The sequence below is a fragment of the Chiloscyllium plagiosum genome, chromosome 7, assembly GCF_004010195.1.
Source record: "Chiloscyllium plagiosum isolate BGI_BamShark_2017 chromosome 7, ASM401019v2, whole genome shotgun sequence".
NCBI lineage: Eukaryota > Metazoa > Chordata > Chondrichthyes > Orectolobiformes > Hemiscylliidae > Chiloscyllium > Chiloscyllium plagiosum.
Genome location: NC_057716.1, coordinates 91,678,109 through 91,695,776, shown reverse-complemented (window position 1 = coordinate 91,695,776; position 17,668 = coordinate 91,678,109). Strand labels below are relative to the sequence as shown.

The 17,668-nt window shown below is 42.7% G+C and overlaps 1 protein-coding gene across 4 annotated transcripts in view; it reads left to right on the top strand.

Moving 5' to 3' along the window:
• Positions 1-17,668, top strand: part of ptpn4a (protein tyrosine phosphatase non-receptor type 4a) — a 343,217-nt gene that overhangs the window by 234,633 nt on the left and 90,916 nt on the right. For all 4 annotated transcript variants that reach the window (XM_043694229.1, XM_043694231.1, XM_043694228.1 and 1 more), the window contains 2 exons: positions 4,727-4,899; positions 17,071-17,139. In XM_043694229.1, the coding sequence (XP_043550164.1) occupies positions 4,727-4,899; positions 17,071-17,139 (242 nt within the window). The remainder of the gene's footprint in view (positions 1-4,726; positions 4,900-17,070; positions 17,140-17,668) is intronic.

Below are 17,668 nucleotides of genomic sequence, written 5' to 3'. Positions count from 1 at the left end.
AGCTTTCTGTGAGAGCTACTGTACCGAGAGCAGCTTTCTTATATTTTTTAAATGTACTATTCAGGTTGTAAGTTTGCTGACTGAGCAGGCAGGTTTGTTTTCAGACCTTTCATCACCACACTCAGTAGCATCACAGTGAGCCTCCGGTGAGGCACTGGTGCTCTGTCATGCTTTCTATTTAAGTGTCTTGGTCTGTTAAGGCGGGTGATATCATTACCGGTTCTCTTTCTCAGAGGTTGGTAAATGGTGTCCAAAAAGATGTGTTTACTGATGGAGTTCCGGTTTGAATGCCAGGCCTCTAGGAATTCTTGTGCGTGTCTCTGTTTAGCCTGTCCAAGGATGTTTGCATTATCCCAGTCAAAGTGGTGTATTTTCTTTTGGTAGCTAGTTAGTGTTTGTGTATCCTGGTGGCTAGCTTTAAGCCTGTACATTGGATAGACAGACTGAAAACTAGCCACCAGGATACACGAACAGCAACTAGCCAACAAGATACACAACCCACTATCGCTAATATCCTTACATAAAGAGAAGAAGGACTCCACTTTGGGACAGCATAAACATCCTCGGACAGGCTAAACAGAGACACGTACGGGAAGTCCTAACGGCAGCTCACCAACCATTAAGCTAAAGATTTAATTCTAGAGCAGTTCAAGGTGAGCCCCACATCTGGCCTCGCCAATAAACAGCCACATCCCATTAAGGAACAAATAAAAGTTGAACACTTCTATTTGACAGGCTTAATTTGTCTTGGGTAAAAATGGAATATGTACGCTTTATACTAAGCAATGGAAAAAGTGAGGACTGCAGATGCTGGAGATCAGAGCTGAAAATGTGTTGCTGGAAAAGCACAGCAGGTCAGGCAGCATCCAAAGAACAGGAGAATCGACGTTTCGGGCATGAGCCCTTCTTCAGGAATCCTGAAGAAGGGCTCATGCCCGAAACGTCGATTCTCCTGTTCCTTGGATGCTGCCTGACCTGCTGTGCTTTTCCAGCAACACATGTTCAGCTCTTATACTCAGCAATCCCAACTTAGCAGCAATTCTGTATTGTTAATGCTACAATCATTGCATTTATTTCTTAATTTTTGATTACTGGATTTACAGTCATTGGTATTTTTGGTAACATTCAGGTTACATCACCTATAAATATTTGTTTGACATGAATAATGAATTGCTATCAGTGTCTGATAGTGTACACTTTGAAGGTATTGCTGTTTATCTGGCCAACTGTTAGAGTTGATAATTAAAGAAGAATGAAGATTCTGACTTTTGTTCTTTGTAAAATTTATCACTGGAATATCTTTTTAAGAAAAAAAATCGTCCTAATTGCATTCCAGTGCACTGAAGCATTAAATCAGTGCCATATTGTGCATCCACTCCACATTGGAACAAAACGTTGATGCTTCTGTTATTGTGAGCTCATTGTTGCAGCCTCGCTCTCAACACACTGCTTGCCGCTCTCAGTGCAGCCCACTGTGACCTGCTCATCATTCCCCTTGCTGTCTGTCTTGTTTCTCCCATCTGTAGCCTGCTTGTCACTTTTCTCAATGCCCTGTTTGTCATCTGGTTTGTCACTTCAGGCAGTGGGACAGTAAATGAAGCAGCAGGTGAAACAATGTGGTCTCTTATTTAGAGCTTCTCTGGTCAACAGTTTTATAATTACTTTCAGAATCACCACTAAATTTATTGCTACACAAAATAATCTTAACACTTTAAGTATGAAGCCATTACGCAAGTCTTACAAAGTGATGTCACGAGTATTGTGATTGCTCTGATTGAGTGACTCCCTGCAGTTCCCATGGCAATAAACTCAGCCTTCCTTTGGAAGCAGCCAGAGTCTCATTAGTTTCATTTGTGAAAATGTTGGCAGAATGTTCCCTTTGGGTCCTGTACTGATTATTGATTGTGGGTTATAATCTGAAGCTGGAGATTTTCAACATGTTCAGAATCTCAGTTGGGGAAATGGGTTAGTTCCTATGGTGTTATTGAAATGCAAGTCTGTCAGAGGGCTGAAGGCACAAGGAAGAATGCAAGACTGGAAAGAAGTTGCATGACAAATGAGATAAAATGCAATTTGTCAAAACTCACTTTATTTAGTTACTTCAGAGTTGAAGTAACAAACCAGACTGCAAGTGAATTAAGGTTTTGAAAAATACATTTCAAGCCACACTAAGTCACTGGACAGCATGAGCCTTAATCTTCAGTTTGGGACTGAATTCTAGAAATAGCTTGCTGAGTGAAATTTGGTGCAAGTTACACTGTGATATTCAGATTGGTGCATTAGGAAATCTACAATTAGTCATTTTACAAGACAGATCAGCTCGTTTGTTTTTGCATGATATTCTGGTCTGCAACTGCAGTTTTGCTCTCAATCCTCTGAGACTGAGATGTGGAGTAAAGTTCAGCTTTGATGTATTTGAAATTATTTTGACTAGTAACTTCATTTTTATTTTATAACTAGAAATTATGTAACAGATATTTGTGAATTCATTCATAATGAGAATTAAGTTTGCAGAATTAACATCATTTAGCATCTTTTGATGACCAGAACACTTTAATTAAACATTAGTTTTGCTCTGTTTGCTTGACTCAAATGAAAATTTGCAGCTTCTTTCTCAGCTAATGGAAAATCATTAGAAATATCAAACTAGATCTTTTATTTTAAGAATGTGATCAATAATTGATGTGATTGCACTGGTGTATGTTAATACTTTGGTATTGAAGTCCATTTCCTACATTTTGTATTCTTCTAAATTGTAATGGATTTTATACGATGAGATCTATGCTGTTGACACCCTTATTTGGAGGTGTACCTTGGTAAAATTACACCTTTAAGGTAGTCCTTAAGAAGTTCCACAAAAGTTTTTTTTTTAAAAAGCTTGTCATCAACAAAGCATGATAAATATTGGTCAGATATGATATTTGCAGATTGTGATCTGGCAAATTTTGTAGGCGACATTCGTGCATAACTTAGAAATGTTAGTTTTTGAAGCTATTTAATTTTTAAAATCTTTTGCACCTGTGATCATTATTTTGAAGGACCAGGTTTCCAAGTCAGATTTATTAAAAGACTCAGCATATGTAATGCAACTTCTGTGGAACAGGACTTCAGAAGTTATCAAGTACTCTGAGGAAAGAAGGACAGACAGCCAGTTGACATCCATTAGATATAAAGGGCATGAATCAACAGAAATCTATTTTTGTACAGCATATTGCCATGAGAGGTGTCATAGATCAAGCTCCTATCCTGTGGTTGCACGCGTATGTTTAGTTTGTTGAAGTGAACAAAAAGGCTGCAAAGATGGTCTCTTAAAGAAATACTAATTCCATTTTAGAAATAAAATGATACCTTATAAATGTTGGAACCAGAAAAGAAAATCTGTGAAAATACACTGAGATCCCTCAGAATCTGAAAAAGAAACATGTTAACATATTGACTGTGGATTGTCTCTTTTAATTAATTATAGCAATTTGAGTGGAAGCTAAAAGCTAGACTGTCACTTAATGAAGTATTTATATCAAAGGGAATGGGAACATCAGCATTCAACGCACATCTTGTACTAGTCATTATCTTGCCTCCAGTCCCTTTGCCCTTATGTACATCTAGCAGATAATCTTGGTGCATTTGAAGGGGTATTTTACGGTATACAAAGCAACCTCAATCATCTGGCATTTGATTATCCGAATATCGGACTATCCGGCAAGATTGCAAGGTCCTGATGCTTGGCTAAATTATATTATCCGGAATTCGATTAACTGAACGAAATACCCCTAGCCTGTGTCCTTCAGAAAATAGAGGTTCCTCTGTACGTGAGAAAAAGGAAAATAGTGGAACATGTGTTAGGATGGGAAGTGGTGGTTTGTGTGAAATGTGAACACTGGTGTGGCCCAGTTAAACTAAGTGACTTGGTTCCTGTGTTGCTGATGCTAATTCTGTTAGTGTAAAGAAATTTTAGTTGCACTGATGTTGCTGATAAGTGGAATTCATACACCCCTAAAGTAAACACAAGAATCGCTATGATAGATCTGGGTGGCACGGTGGCACAGTGGTTAGCACTGCTGCCTCACAGAGCCAAAGACCTCGGGCAGGAGTTTGCACGTTCTCCCCGTATCTGTGTGGGTTTCCTTCGGGTGCTCCAGTTTCCTCCCACAATCCAAAAATGCGCAGGTTAGGTGAATTGGCCATGCTAAATTGCCCGTAGTGTTAGGTGAAAAGGAATGGGTCTGGGTGGGTTGCGGGTCAGTGTGGACTTGTTGGGCCGAAGGGCCTGTTTCCACACAGTAAGTAATCTAATCTAATCTTAACAGTGACTACTTTGAGTCAATCCGACAAGTTTGCTTCAGTTTGGGGCTATTGCACCAGAGCGGTGAATTGAATTTGGTAGGGATAATGCATACTAAGCTCAAAAATTGTTAATATTATTGACGTAGCCCTGCCCTGCATATAGCCAGGAGATTGGAAAGTTTTAATGCACAGGAGTTATTGTATTTTATAGATTGATGCGCTTGCCTGCAACAAATTTGTCAAGCCTTTCAATAAGTTTTTGCGTAAGATCCCAGAATGCATGTTTTTTATATAAAAAGTCAATTTATCATGCCATTCCAGTGGAAATTTCTATTGCACTAGACTGCAAGTTTTGTTTTGCCATTGCTAACCAAACTGAACAGAAGTTCTAAAGAGAGATTTGTATTTAGTCCATTCATTTTCTCAATTTCTTCCCTGTCAGCATGATTCAAGAGAAACATTACTAGGTTTTAATATGGGAAACTACCGCGCTTGTAAGAATTTGTGGAAGGCTTGTGTGGAGCATCATACATTCTTCCGACTAGAAAGACCACTACCTCCGCAGAAGAACTTCTTTGCACATTACTTTACATTGGGCTCAAAGTTTCGATACTGGTAGGTGCTAAATATTTATGGCTTTTTCGTTTAACCATTTCAGTTCTACAGTAAAATACCATGATTTCAGCTTTTCATAGAAACATGGAAACTTAAAGCAAGGAAGAAAGTCACTCAGTCTGTTGTACCCGTACTGACTCTTTTGGGGAGAAGAAAAACAGTCTTGCTTCATCCTCCATCCTTGTATTTTCCCTCAAGAATTCTTCATCCCCAAATACTTCCAAACTCTCCTTTTAAAATTAGTTATGTACGTAAATTCCATTAACTTCAGGAAACCATTCCAGTTTCTCCCCTCTAGATATTTTGCAGTGGGTTTTACTCCATGGCACCCAATCATTGAGTTGGAATAATTTTTCCTATTTTCAAAGTTTGGGAGAAGATTTGTAGCTTCTATTTATCCTATTTATCAAAACCTTGTTACCTCAAATTTCTTTTTAACCTACGTGACCTCTCTGTTCTATGAAAAGAAATCCAGCTTTTCCAACCTCTCCTCATAACTGAAATGTTTCAAAATCAGTAACATTCTAGTGACTTTTTTTGTACTTTTTCATATGGTCTTTATACATTTCTTGAACTGTGATGCCCAGAATTGTTATCAGTACTCCAGCTGATGGCTTTAATGATTTATAAAGCCCACCAAGTGATCCATTGCTTTCAACTGCTATTGCAACCTCCCCTGCCACCATTAAGGATTTATGCATATGAACAGCAAGGTCTCCATTCATCTACACCTTTTAAAATATTGACTTTGATAGTACAACATTATTTCATATCACTAGATCACTTCACAGTTTTCTGCACTGAACTTTATCTAATCAGGTTTCCATCCACTTCACAATCCGATCCAAGTCATCCTGATTTCTACAACTATCCACAACATGACCAACAGCTTTGTCACAGTTTCTACAAATTCTGTAATGCTGCCGTTTGCACTCAAGTCTAGGCTATTAATAAAATTGCAAAGTGTAACAGAACTAAAACTGACCTTGGGGAACCATCTTCAGATTAAAAGCTATCTATCCACCATCACCTTTTGCTTTCTGACCACTCTGCAATTTTCCCTTAATATCATGGGTATCTATCCACTTATTAAGCTTCCTTTATGATATTTTGTCCAATGATTCACAAAGTTGTCGTGTAAAAGATGGTGATCAATTTTTTATGTTACTTTACTAAATTGTTCAATCAAGGCTAGTAGGATTCATCCAAAGGTTTGTGCTGTCGCTGATAAACCCATGACTTTCAAGAAGAATACTGAGATACAGGCCACTAGACTAGATGGGATTGAGGTGTTTAAGGAGGAGGTGTTAGCAGTTCTGGAAAGTGTAGAAATAAATAAGTCCTCTGGACCGGATGGGATTTATCCTAGGATTCTCTGGAAAGCCAGGGAGGGGGTTGCCGACCTTTGGCTTTGATCTTTATGTTGTTATTGTCCACAGGAATAGTGCCAGAAGACTGGAGGATAGCAAATGTTGTCCCGTTGTTCAAGAAGGGGAGTAGAGACAGCCCTGGAAATTATAGATCTGTGATCCTTACTTCGGTTGTGGGTAAAGTGTTAGAAAGAGTTCTAAGAGATAGGATTTATAATCATCTAGAGATGAATAAGTTGATTAGGGATAGTCAGCACGGTTTTGTGAGGGTTAGATCGTGCCTCACAAACCTTATTGAGTTCTTTGAAAAGGGGACCAAACAGATAGAACATGGAACATAGAACATAGAAGAATACAGCGCAGTACAGGCCCTTGGGCCCTCGATGTTGCGCCGATCCAAGCCCACCTAAACATCGAAGTCCCAGGTACCAACCAACGCTGCAAGATGGATGAGGATAAAGCGGTTGATGTAGTGTATATGGATTTCAGTAAGGTGTTTGATAAGGTTCCCCACGGGAGGCTATTGCACAAAATATGGAGACATGGGATGAAGGCGGAGGGATCTGTAATGGTGAACAAAAGGGACTACATAGGCAAGGTAGCAAGCTCTGGACCAATTTGGAGAGAGCCAAGGATAGCCTTGAGACCACAGACAAAATAAGTACCATTCTAAGTCCTCAGGTAATCAGTCTGAATTGCAGTCCAAATGATTTTGAACGTTTTACCTGTAGTCCTGTTGACAACTTCAAGGCTTAGAATACTTCCAGAAAGAAATGATGGGGTAAGAAGCAAGGTTCGCTGATTCCAGCATTCCATCCTGATGAGTGATGACATTGAAAATAAATAGTCCCTGTGGCCGTTCCTTCACCTGTGGTGTACGTGAAAGGTTATAGTGAGGTTGGAACTAGCCTTTATAGTTTTGCATGTTATAACTCATGGTCTCTCAGGTGACCTTGTCACAGGCAGCATAAATTGTCCGGTCAGGGCCTTGCATGAATGACTCGAGATTTTCTGTCAGACTTACATCAGACCACACAAAGAGGGCCAACTTCAGAACCCTCCCATGATGATGAACTCAGGCAGTTGCATTGCCCTATCTGTCATCAACTCATAAGGGGTCCAACCGGTCGACCAGCTTGTGGTGGACTGGAGTCGCATGAGTACAACAGGCAGGACCTCAGTCCAGCGTTTGTCAGAGCCCTGCATGGCCTTAGCAAGGAAGCTTTTAAAAGTACTTTTCGTTTGCTCCACCATGCCAGGACTTTGTGGATGGTAGGGTGTGTGAAATTACTGTTTAATGCCCATCAGCTGACATATGGTTTTTACAAGTCTTCTAGTGAAATGGGTCCCCTGGTCAGAGTCAGTCGGGGACAGCAGCCCCCCACCTGGGAGTCACCACCTCAGCTAAAATCCTTGCCACAGTGTTAGCTGAGCAGTTCCAGGTAGGGTGGGCCTTGACCTTCCTGGTGAATTGGTCAATAATCACACAGCAATACCTTTTCCCATGGGATTGGGGAAGAGGTCCCATCAGATCTATCTGTACGTGCTCCCAGGGCCCCCTTGGGCATGGCTCGTGCCTCTTCTAATTTTATCGGGCGTGCCTGAGTTGTGCTGGGCACACATCTCACAGTGGTGACAGAATCGAGCGATATCTCTGCCTATGCCCTTCCACCACCATTCTTTCCTGATGCTGGTTATCATAGCATTATACCCCACGTGGGAAATGCCAGTGTGTAATTGCAAAGAGTATGTTGGATGCATGTGGAGGCCAAGACCTTGTTATACGGTCTCCAGACAGCTTTTTCGTCTGGCGTGGCCCCCTGTGTCTTCCACCTGGCACATTCACCCTCTGGTATCAGCGTGCAGTTGGGTAATGCTTATGGTGGGGCCGTCCTCAGCAAAGGTGGCAGACAAAGTATGTGTTTCTTCTGACTCTCGAGCTGATTGAGCAGCTTTGTCAGTAGCCTTGTTCCCCTTTAAAAATGTTCCACTTAGGATTCTGTTTATCTCGTTCCCTCTGGTGGGCTTTGACCTTCAACACTGCAGCCTCCAATGGGAGCTCGTTGGCCTCCATTGAGGTCTTTATTATCTGTCTGTGCTTGGCAGGGTTGCCCCCTGTGGTGACAAAACCCTGTCTTCCCCAAACGGTCATGTAATGATGGACAATCCTGAAGGTATATCTACGATCAGTGTAAATGTTAACCCTCTATCCTGTCACCTCCGTGAAGGCCTGGGTGAAGGCCACTGACTCCGCCACCTGGGCTGACAGGCCTCCTTGTATTCTTCCTGCTCCGACAACGCGTAGTTCCATGTTCATTACTGCACATCCTGTTCATGGCAAACCATCTACATATTTCCGCAAGCCATCCACAAACAGGGTCTCATCTGGTCCTCTATAAATATGTCCTTTATCCCACTTTCCTCTACTTCATCGTCCACATCTCTTCCTCCTCCCCCCCCCCCCAACACACATACACACACACGTGGTTCACCATCACCTAACATCCCTTCTGCTGGGTTTTCCCGGGTATCTCGTACAATGATAATGGATTTGGTTGGTGGTAAAAGAACAGCCTCCCATTTTGCCTTCTCAAGTTAGAAACCGTGCATAATTTTCCCATATTTAACATTTCTACAAGGGTACGTTTGGTATGCAAGACTATATTCCCTGTAATCACTGACCCTCACTACCCATGCGGAACAGTCTAAAACAACTACACATCTGGGCAAGCCATTCTCTACGGGACCCTCAGCATTAGAGTAATTCCCTATAGTTCGATGTTTATCGCCGTGGAGCTGGGTTACTACTGCTGAGTAAAAACCTCCCTCTCCGTTGCAGTAAATGTGGAAGTCTTAACTAGCATCTGGTAATCTCAGTCCTGGTGCCGACATTAACTCTGTTTTCAGTTTTGTATAGGAGTCTTCTTGCTCCAGTCGCCAGTCAACAAGGTCTGTTGCACGTTTACCCCCTTTTACCAATCTTTGTATGGGCTCGACAACTTTGGCAAACTCAGGGATAAAATTCTGACAGTAATTAAACAAGCCCAAGACCTTTCTCACACCACGGACTGTCACGGGCTGTGACATCAGTTGTTTAACTGTCTTCCTGTCTGCAGGCATTTCTTTCACGCCTTGGGAAATTAAATGTCCCAAATAATGAACTCTAGTTTTCCCAGTTTGAGCTTTGGGCTGGCTTTTAACCCTCTGTCCTGTAAGTGCTTCAGGAATCCTGAAGAAGGGCTTATGCCTGAAACATCGATTCTCCTGTTCCTTTGATGCTGCCTGACCTGCTGCGCTTTTCCAGCAACACATTTTTTAAGCTCCGATCTCCGAGTACTTCACTCATTACATGGTCAAGGATGGCTGGACTATTATGGAATCCCTGAGGATGTCTGGTCCAAGTTTACTGTTTATCCCCAAGGGTAAATGCAAACTTATCTTGGGAGTCTCAATGGAGGGGGATAGACCAAAATACATTCGCAATATCAATTACAGTAAAGATTTTGTGGGTCGGGAAGAGCCCATTTAAGATTGTGGATAGACTGGCAACTATAGGGTGTAATTTAGGAGTGACCCTGTTTAGGGCCTTATAATCCATTGTGAGATGGTAACTTCCGTCAGGTTTACTGATTGGCCACATGGAGGAATTACTAGTGCTCGTAGCGTCTCAGAGTTCCCCTCTCCACTAATCCTTTCACAATTTCCACAACTGCCCTTCTGGCTTCAGGTTTTGTGGGGTACTGGCAGTGTGGCTTATGTTCCAGACCCTCCATGACTACGGGGTCAATTTTTAATCAAGCCTGTATCTAATTTAGTCTCTGCCTTTACCCCTGGGACAGAGGCGCAAATGGCCCCAAAGCCATTATCCTCAGGCTGCTAATTGCATCCCATAGAGGAGGTGACTTGCTCAAGTGGCTCACCTACGTCCCCATTTTGTTTTCTCCCATCGGGACGGGGCCAGATTAATTCACCCTTTCCACAGCCTATAAGGACTTTGTGTTCCTTCATTAAATCATTTCCCATAACAGTCCCTTCATTATTTTTACATATATAAAATCACATTAGTATATACAGGTTATTGATTTCTACTAGAATGGTCTCACTCAAGTATGCAGGGGTACCGTTCTCCAATAATCCCCTTCACATAACTCCTTTTGTTGGTTGTGAGCAGAGGTAGGTCATTCACAGATATGGAGGCTCCCGTGTCCACTAGCATCTCTCACTGTCTGCCCCATACCAGTGCAGACCCTTAAATCCTTCTCTCCTTATCACCCATACCCATGGGGGCTCCTGGACATCAGTCCAATGTATTCTCAATGTTTGTTGGTTTGCCGTGTTTTTCTCAACGAGTGTCTTCAGAGTGGCCCCTTTTGCCACAGTACTGACAGACACAAGTGGGCTTCCCGTTGTTCTGTTTCCTCTCCCTACAATCCTGGACAAAGTGGCCCGTCTTGTCACAATTGTGACATCTGGGTGTGGATTTTGTCTTGTGCCGGCACCTAGGTTTTCCTGCTTTATGCGCACAGGGGGATTTCCTCCTATGTCTTCCTTTTATACCTGTTGCCCATTCTACCAGGGCTTCACAGTCTTGGAGAACAATGTCCCCCGTTTTTAAGACTGCCTGGTGAGCGGGACACAGCCCGTCCTTGAAAGTCTAAATGAATGCCTGGTCAGAGCAGTCTGTCTGGGGAATCCCTGAGCATTCTTGGTAGACCCTAAAAAGTCATTCCCCATATTTAGTAGGGGTACCCTGGGTCCATCCGCCTCTCCTATAATCTTGACTTATTATTGTGCGGCATCAGCTACGTCAGAGCCGTCAGATACTAGATGCCAGTTGTCCTGAGGGCATACCATCCAGACCAGTTGGTGGATATCCCTTAAATGTAGTTGGTGGCCTACCCAGATGCTATGTAAATCAGCCCGAAACTTTGCATTATTACTGCGGGGCTGTAAGGGACCCAGGGAAGCTAAGATCTGCTGCAATTCACCTGGCGTAAACTGCTTATATTTTGCATTCATGTTAGCTCCTTCCCCACTGCGAGTTACCAGGGCCAAGTTAATTCGTCTGACGGTTCTGGGGTTGTGACCAGGCCCTCCCGAGCAGTATAAGGCGGCATTGATCCCCACTGACTATCCTCCAGGAACTGATTTTTCTTTTCCAGTTTCCTTAGTCGGGATTGAAAAATTTGTTTTTCCTCGGTCCATTTCTTTGTGGATTCTGAAGTCTGACTTGTGAGGCCAGCCAATTGATGGACCCAAAGGACACCTATTTTCTTTTCACCCATGAGCCAATTTCATTGTCTATCTAGGGGCTGGGACGGATCCCACCCACTCTTTCTCATCTGTCTAATGAGTGAATGTCACTCCATCATATACTGGTTAACGAGAGACCCAGGAGTCCCCCTTGATCTCCCTGTCTTACCATACTACTGATAGGTTTATACTCATGGATCCTCTTATCGGTCGATCACATTTACCCACCAGCCGCATCTCACCCAGAATTGTTCCTATCTGAGTCCGGCGATACCTGTTTTAGGGAGTGATCATTTCCCTGTATTCCGCTTATTTAATCTCAGCCTTTATCTCAGGCCGGAACAATTACACTGACATCTGAGTATGGCTGAACTCAGAGGCCACACAACAGACACTCTCTCATTCACTCTTAACAGATCAACAGCTTCTGTAGTTTGACCTGCTTTTGTCCAATATCCTGCCCCGACCCCTGGGAGGTGGCCACCCTACACGGGACTGTGAACAGAACCCTGCTCTCAGCGCCAATTTGTTGAAGTAAAATTAATAAATCTTAAATTTAGGAGCAAGTCAATCAAACTTATTAAATCAAAAGCTTTTGGGAGGGGCAGTGTGATTCTGATCCTAACCGCAGGACTTGAACACGCCGCCTCTCCCTGAGCAACAGGTACACTAGTTTTAAAGTCTGGATGATGTGGACAGCAAAAGCTGGTTTCGTGTATTCTGCATATGCACGCAGAAATCGCTGGTTGTGTTCTGCTTATACGCATGCAAAGATTGCTGTTTCTGGGAGTGGCGTACCATGCCATTGTGTTCTGTAAGTATTTCTTCTTTAATTAGTTTCTGTCTTCACCAAGTCAACCTTTATTTACACGTGCATAGTACATGACACTGACCCAGCTAGCTCAGAGCTAGCCTTGAGTGAACAGAACTCATGGCATTCCTGTTTATATCTGTCAGCCAGGACTCTCTGATTAGGGCTGTTAACCTGATCCCATCAAGGAATGCATTCCATGAGGTCCACCTGGCTGAGCTCCTTCCAATCACTACATCCTACCCATCTAAGTCCGGGAACATAGGTTCGTTCTTTTTCCTGTAGCTTCTCCTGAAATATTTTCACACCAGGTTTGGCTGCTCTGGCTCTGACTTGCCATCAACTATGCCTCTTAGCAATGCAGGGTCATTCCTGTGGTTTTGCCTTCAAAGTATACTTCCTTTCTCACTTGGAGGAGTCTCACATCTGTTATTGGCATTCCTGATGCCATTCCACCACCAAGGCATGCACGCACGCACGCAAACACACACACCCTGCCCACACCAGGCCCTGGAAGATCAAGTTTATCCTAGTACAATGTCTTCTCATCATTAGCAACTCTGTTGGCGGTATCCCTGTTGTTGCATGAGGTGAGGTCGTATAATCAACTGGGAGCTGGGACAGTTTAATACCGATTGAAGCAGTAGGCTGTTTCTTTAAGCTTGCCTTCGAAGTTTGAATTGCTGTTTCTCCGGACCATTGGATAATAGATGGAATGGAGCTGTCCTTACATGCCGAATGCAATTCAACTCGAGGAAATGTTGGAATTCCCTGCTAGTAAATGATGGCCTTGTCTGTGACCAAAACCTCTGGGCATATGTGTATTGCAAAAGTTAGTTGTAACTTTTCAATCCTTGCCCCTGTGATTGACAAATAAACTCTTTGCATGTCCAACCACTTGGAGTGAGCTTCCACAATGACTAAAAACAAAAAGCCCATGAAAGGACCAGCATAATTGATGTATAACCAAGTTCAGGGTTTACCTGTTCATTCCCACAAATGTTGGGGAAGCTGCTGGTGATAATTTTTGTCCTTCTTGGCTTTCAGGGCACTGCCCCACCAATGCAGCTATGTTGGTATCCAGCCCTGGCCACCAGACTTAATTTTTTGTCAATATCTTATTTTGGAAAGCTCTAGATGACCCCGAAGTTCAGCCAGATTCTGGCAGTGACCTTTGCTCGGTACTATCACACTTGCTGCCCATAATTATATGCCATCCTCTGGTTTTACCGGGTCCAGAAAGGTTTCAGTTCTGGTTGTTTGTTTGTTTGTTTGTTTGCTTGTTGGTTTGTTTCCCCCATCACCAGCTGTTTCAGTTTTGCCAGGACTGCGGATCTTTTTGTATCCACAGTCTGCTATTATCGATGGTTACTAGAAGGGTGTCCAGAAAGTTTAAAACCAGATCAGAGTCTACTTGTGGCAGCACCATCTCTGGTGTACCCACATGTAAAGGCATCCACATTTGCCACTTGGCCATCTGGACAGTGTTCCAATTTGTAATTGTACCCACCCAGAATAAGAGCCCACCGCTGAATTCAACCTGAGGCAATGGGAGGCATGGTTCTGTCCTCTTTAAGTAGCCCCAGCAGGGATTTGTTGTCCATTATTATCTCACACTTTCAACCATAAAGGTATTGGTGGAACTTTCTCGCACGAAATCTTCCTTCTCTATCTGGGTATATCTTCATTTGGCATTGCCAAAGTCCAGGAAGCATACGCAGTCAGATATTCCACTCCGCTAAGCCACTGGTGAGCCAACACTACCCTTATAACTTACAGGAAGACATTGCTTCTCAGTGCCATATCTCACTTGGGATTGTAAAGTGCCAACACTTGAGGTGAATATAGCTGTTGCTTCCTTTCCCTAAAGGCTACATCTTGGTCATGAGACCATTTCCAAGGCTAATCCTTTTTCAGTAGCAGAGTAAGGGTGCCAGGATGGAGGCCAGGGTACGTATGAATTTACCGTAATAATTCACCAAACTCAGGAAAATGTTAAGCTCCAGTACAAACATGGGACTGGGGCCACCTTTGATTGCCCTCACTTTAGCTTCCAAAATGTGTAACCCGGTCTTGTTAACTCTGTAGCCCAAGTAGTTTTCTTGGGGTGCCTGGAACACACATTTTTCCTTTTCAAGACATGCACCTGCCTCAGAGAAACATTGAAGTATTGTCCAAGTTTTCTAAATGCTCTTTATTGGTCTTCCTGGCTATTAGCACATCATTCAGATAAATGGTGACCTGGGGTAGACTTTGCAAAATGTTCCCCATCGTCTGCTGGAAAATGGCATAGGCTGATGAGATCCTAAAAGTTAGTCTCTCATATTGGTACAAACTCTTATAGGTATTAATTGAAGTATACTTCTGGGAATCCTCATCTAAACACAGTTGCAGGCACGCATGGCTCGTGTCTAGCTTTGTGAAGAATAGCTCCCGACCCCTTCCAGTTTTCTACACAGGTCCTCTCTGCAAGGGATTGGGTATTTATCCGGCTGTGAAAAATGGTTTACTATTTGTTTTAAAATCCCCACAAAGGCGAACAGACTTGTTGGGATTCCCAATTGGTATGAATGGTGTTGGCCATTCTGCAAACTGGACTGGTTTAATGATTCCTTTGTTTTCTAGCCTCTGACTTCTGTCTCCACCTTTGCCCTTAAGGCAAATGGCACAGTGCAGGCCTTACAGAATCGTGGAATTACTTCTTGATCAACATGCAATCAAGGGGAATCCGTACTGAAATTTGTGATGAGGTTAAGATGACTGACAGAAGCATATGGTTAAACCAAAATCACATGTGAGATACTGAGACGCCGTTTGGTACGAGATTAATGATGTGGCCATGCAAAAGTGCCTATTAGCTGATACCCAACTGGCCTTCAAACAGACACTATAATTGGTTTTGTCATTAGAAAATGTGACAAGTGAGTTATCTTACTCAACCAATTTCACCCCATCAAAATTGGGCCTGAGCCTTTTATTACAATTCGTGGTAACAGATCCAGCTACTTCTCATAAGAGACTGGAACCAAATTGTAACTTTAATCTATTGGGGTACTCAGCCTGGCCGAGGTCTTACACAGGCTTGAGGGATGGAGTGGCAAAGACTGGTTCTGCAATCACTGATACAGCCATGCCACAATCAACCTCCATTAGAACTGGGTGACCATTTAACCAGACGCTTATTTTGATAGAAAACAAAAATGCTGCTGGAAATCACAGCGGCTCAGGCAGCATCCATAGAGAGAATTTAGGTAACTCTTCTGCTGCTAAGCAATTTAACTATTCCAAGCAAGTTGTAGGCGGACTTTCCAGGCTGTGTACTCTCGTGGATACTGGTCTGTGGGTTGTCTTAGTCAATCCAGGCCTAGTGGAAGTCCTTTGCTGTCTTGAGTCCGCAAAATGGCAGCTACTAAAATGGCCTGCCAGCCCAGATCCTCAAGAAAATTGTAACAGTTTGGCTTTGTTTTGGGGTTTGCTCTGGGTTGACTTAAGTAGTGTTCCCCAAGGTCAGTTGACCTGGCAAAAGCATTCATTTCCATTGGAATACCCTGAACTCATAAGCTCCACTTGTCACATTTTCTAATGACAAAACCAATTATAGTGTCTGTTTGAAGGCCAGTTGGGTATCAGCTAATAGGCACTTTTGCATGGCCACATCATTAATCTCGTACCAAACGGCGTCTCAGTATCTCACATGTGATTTTGGTTTAACCATATGCTTCTGTCAGTCATCTTAACCTCATCACAAATTTCAGTACGGATTCCCCTAGTTCTTGAACTGCTAGTAAAACTGATAGCATCTCAGAACTAGAGGAGTCTTGGGATCATAATATCCGTCAGCTAAACCGTCATCTCTTGAAAGATTTTAGTATCTGGTGTCTCGGGAAAAGTGGCTTCTAATAACCGAAAAAGCTGCTGGTCCACAAGCTGTCAGGAGAATTACTTATTGCTTTTCGTCTACCCCAATGTCATCTGTCCAGAAAAAATAACACATTTTTACTACATACTGGGTCCAGTCTCCGACAGCAGGATTAAATTAGTCAAGCTTCCCAAACAGCAGCATGATGCCAGAAATGCTTGCTTCAACTCGAAGGCATCTGTTGCAAATGAATTTCTTCAGGGACATGTTGTTCTCTCATAGTCACTGAAATAACTGTATGAAGGTAGGTATCCCGTCACCAAGTCACCCTTTTTCACACGTGCATGAACATGACACTGACCCAGCTAGTTCAAAACTGGCTCCTAGCGAGAACAGAGCCCTTGTCACTCCTGTTTATAATCTGTCAGCCAGGATTCCCTGATTGGGACTTTTAACCTGGTCCAACCTCAAATTCTATGAAGTCCCCCAGGCTGACCTCGTTTCAATCACTACGAGATTCAGACTGTTGTTTGAATTTTCAATTATTTATCAGTCTATAGCAGAGTTCTTCCATCAAGCTTTGTAACATTGTTAGTGCACCCTACAGTGCAACTCAAATGTTAGATCAAAATCTATACAGCATTGTGAAAGAGGCACAGGCTTTGAGGTCAAACTTATAATCAAGGTATCACCATTTAGTAGTAAATGCATTCCTTAATTTTTGCATACCTTGTCACTATATGCAGACTGTTTAAAGTTGTATGATCTAACATTATCTTCTAAGTTACAATCAAACTTGGAAAATACCTTGTAAGGTATTTTCAAATGCGGTAAAGCGTTTATTTTATTTAAAATTTTGAACTTTTCTCTTTTTGCAGCGGGAGGACAGAGGTCCAGTCTGTGCAATATGGTAAAGAGAAAGCAAACAAAGACAGGGTATTTGCCAGGTATGATGTAATGTCTATATCATGTAGGAAGTTTTTGAAAATAACAGTTTATCAAATTTTGGTATCATCATAGGAGATCCATACAATATGTAATTATTGTACCATTATAGAAATGGTGAAATATTGAAATTTTTTGTATGGATTTATTTATTCAATAATAGTTGACATAATTGCTAGCATTATAGATTTTGTTTGTCAGTAGAAAACTATGTTCCCCCTCCTTTTTCCTGCCACCGCAGAGACAGCTGAAGTCCAGGCATGGCAGAGACTCCCACAGCTACCCAGACTACACTTCCTCCCACCCTGCCCCCTGTAAAAACACCATCCCATATTCCCAATTCCTTCGTCTCTGCCACATCTGCTCCCAGGAGTACCAGTTCCAATACCGTACAACCCAGATGGCCTCCTTCTTCAAAGACCGCAATTTCCCCCCCGAAGTGATCGACTATGCTCTCCACCGCATCTCCTCCACTTCCCGCTCCTCCGCCCTTGAGCCCCGCCCCTCCAATCGCCACCAGGACAGAACTCC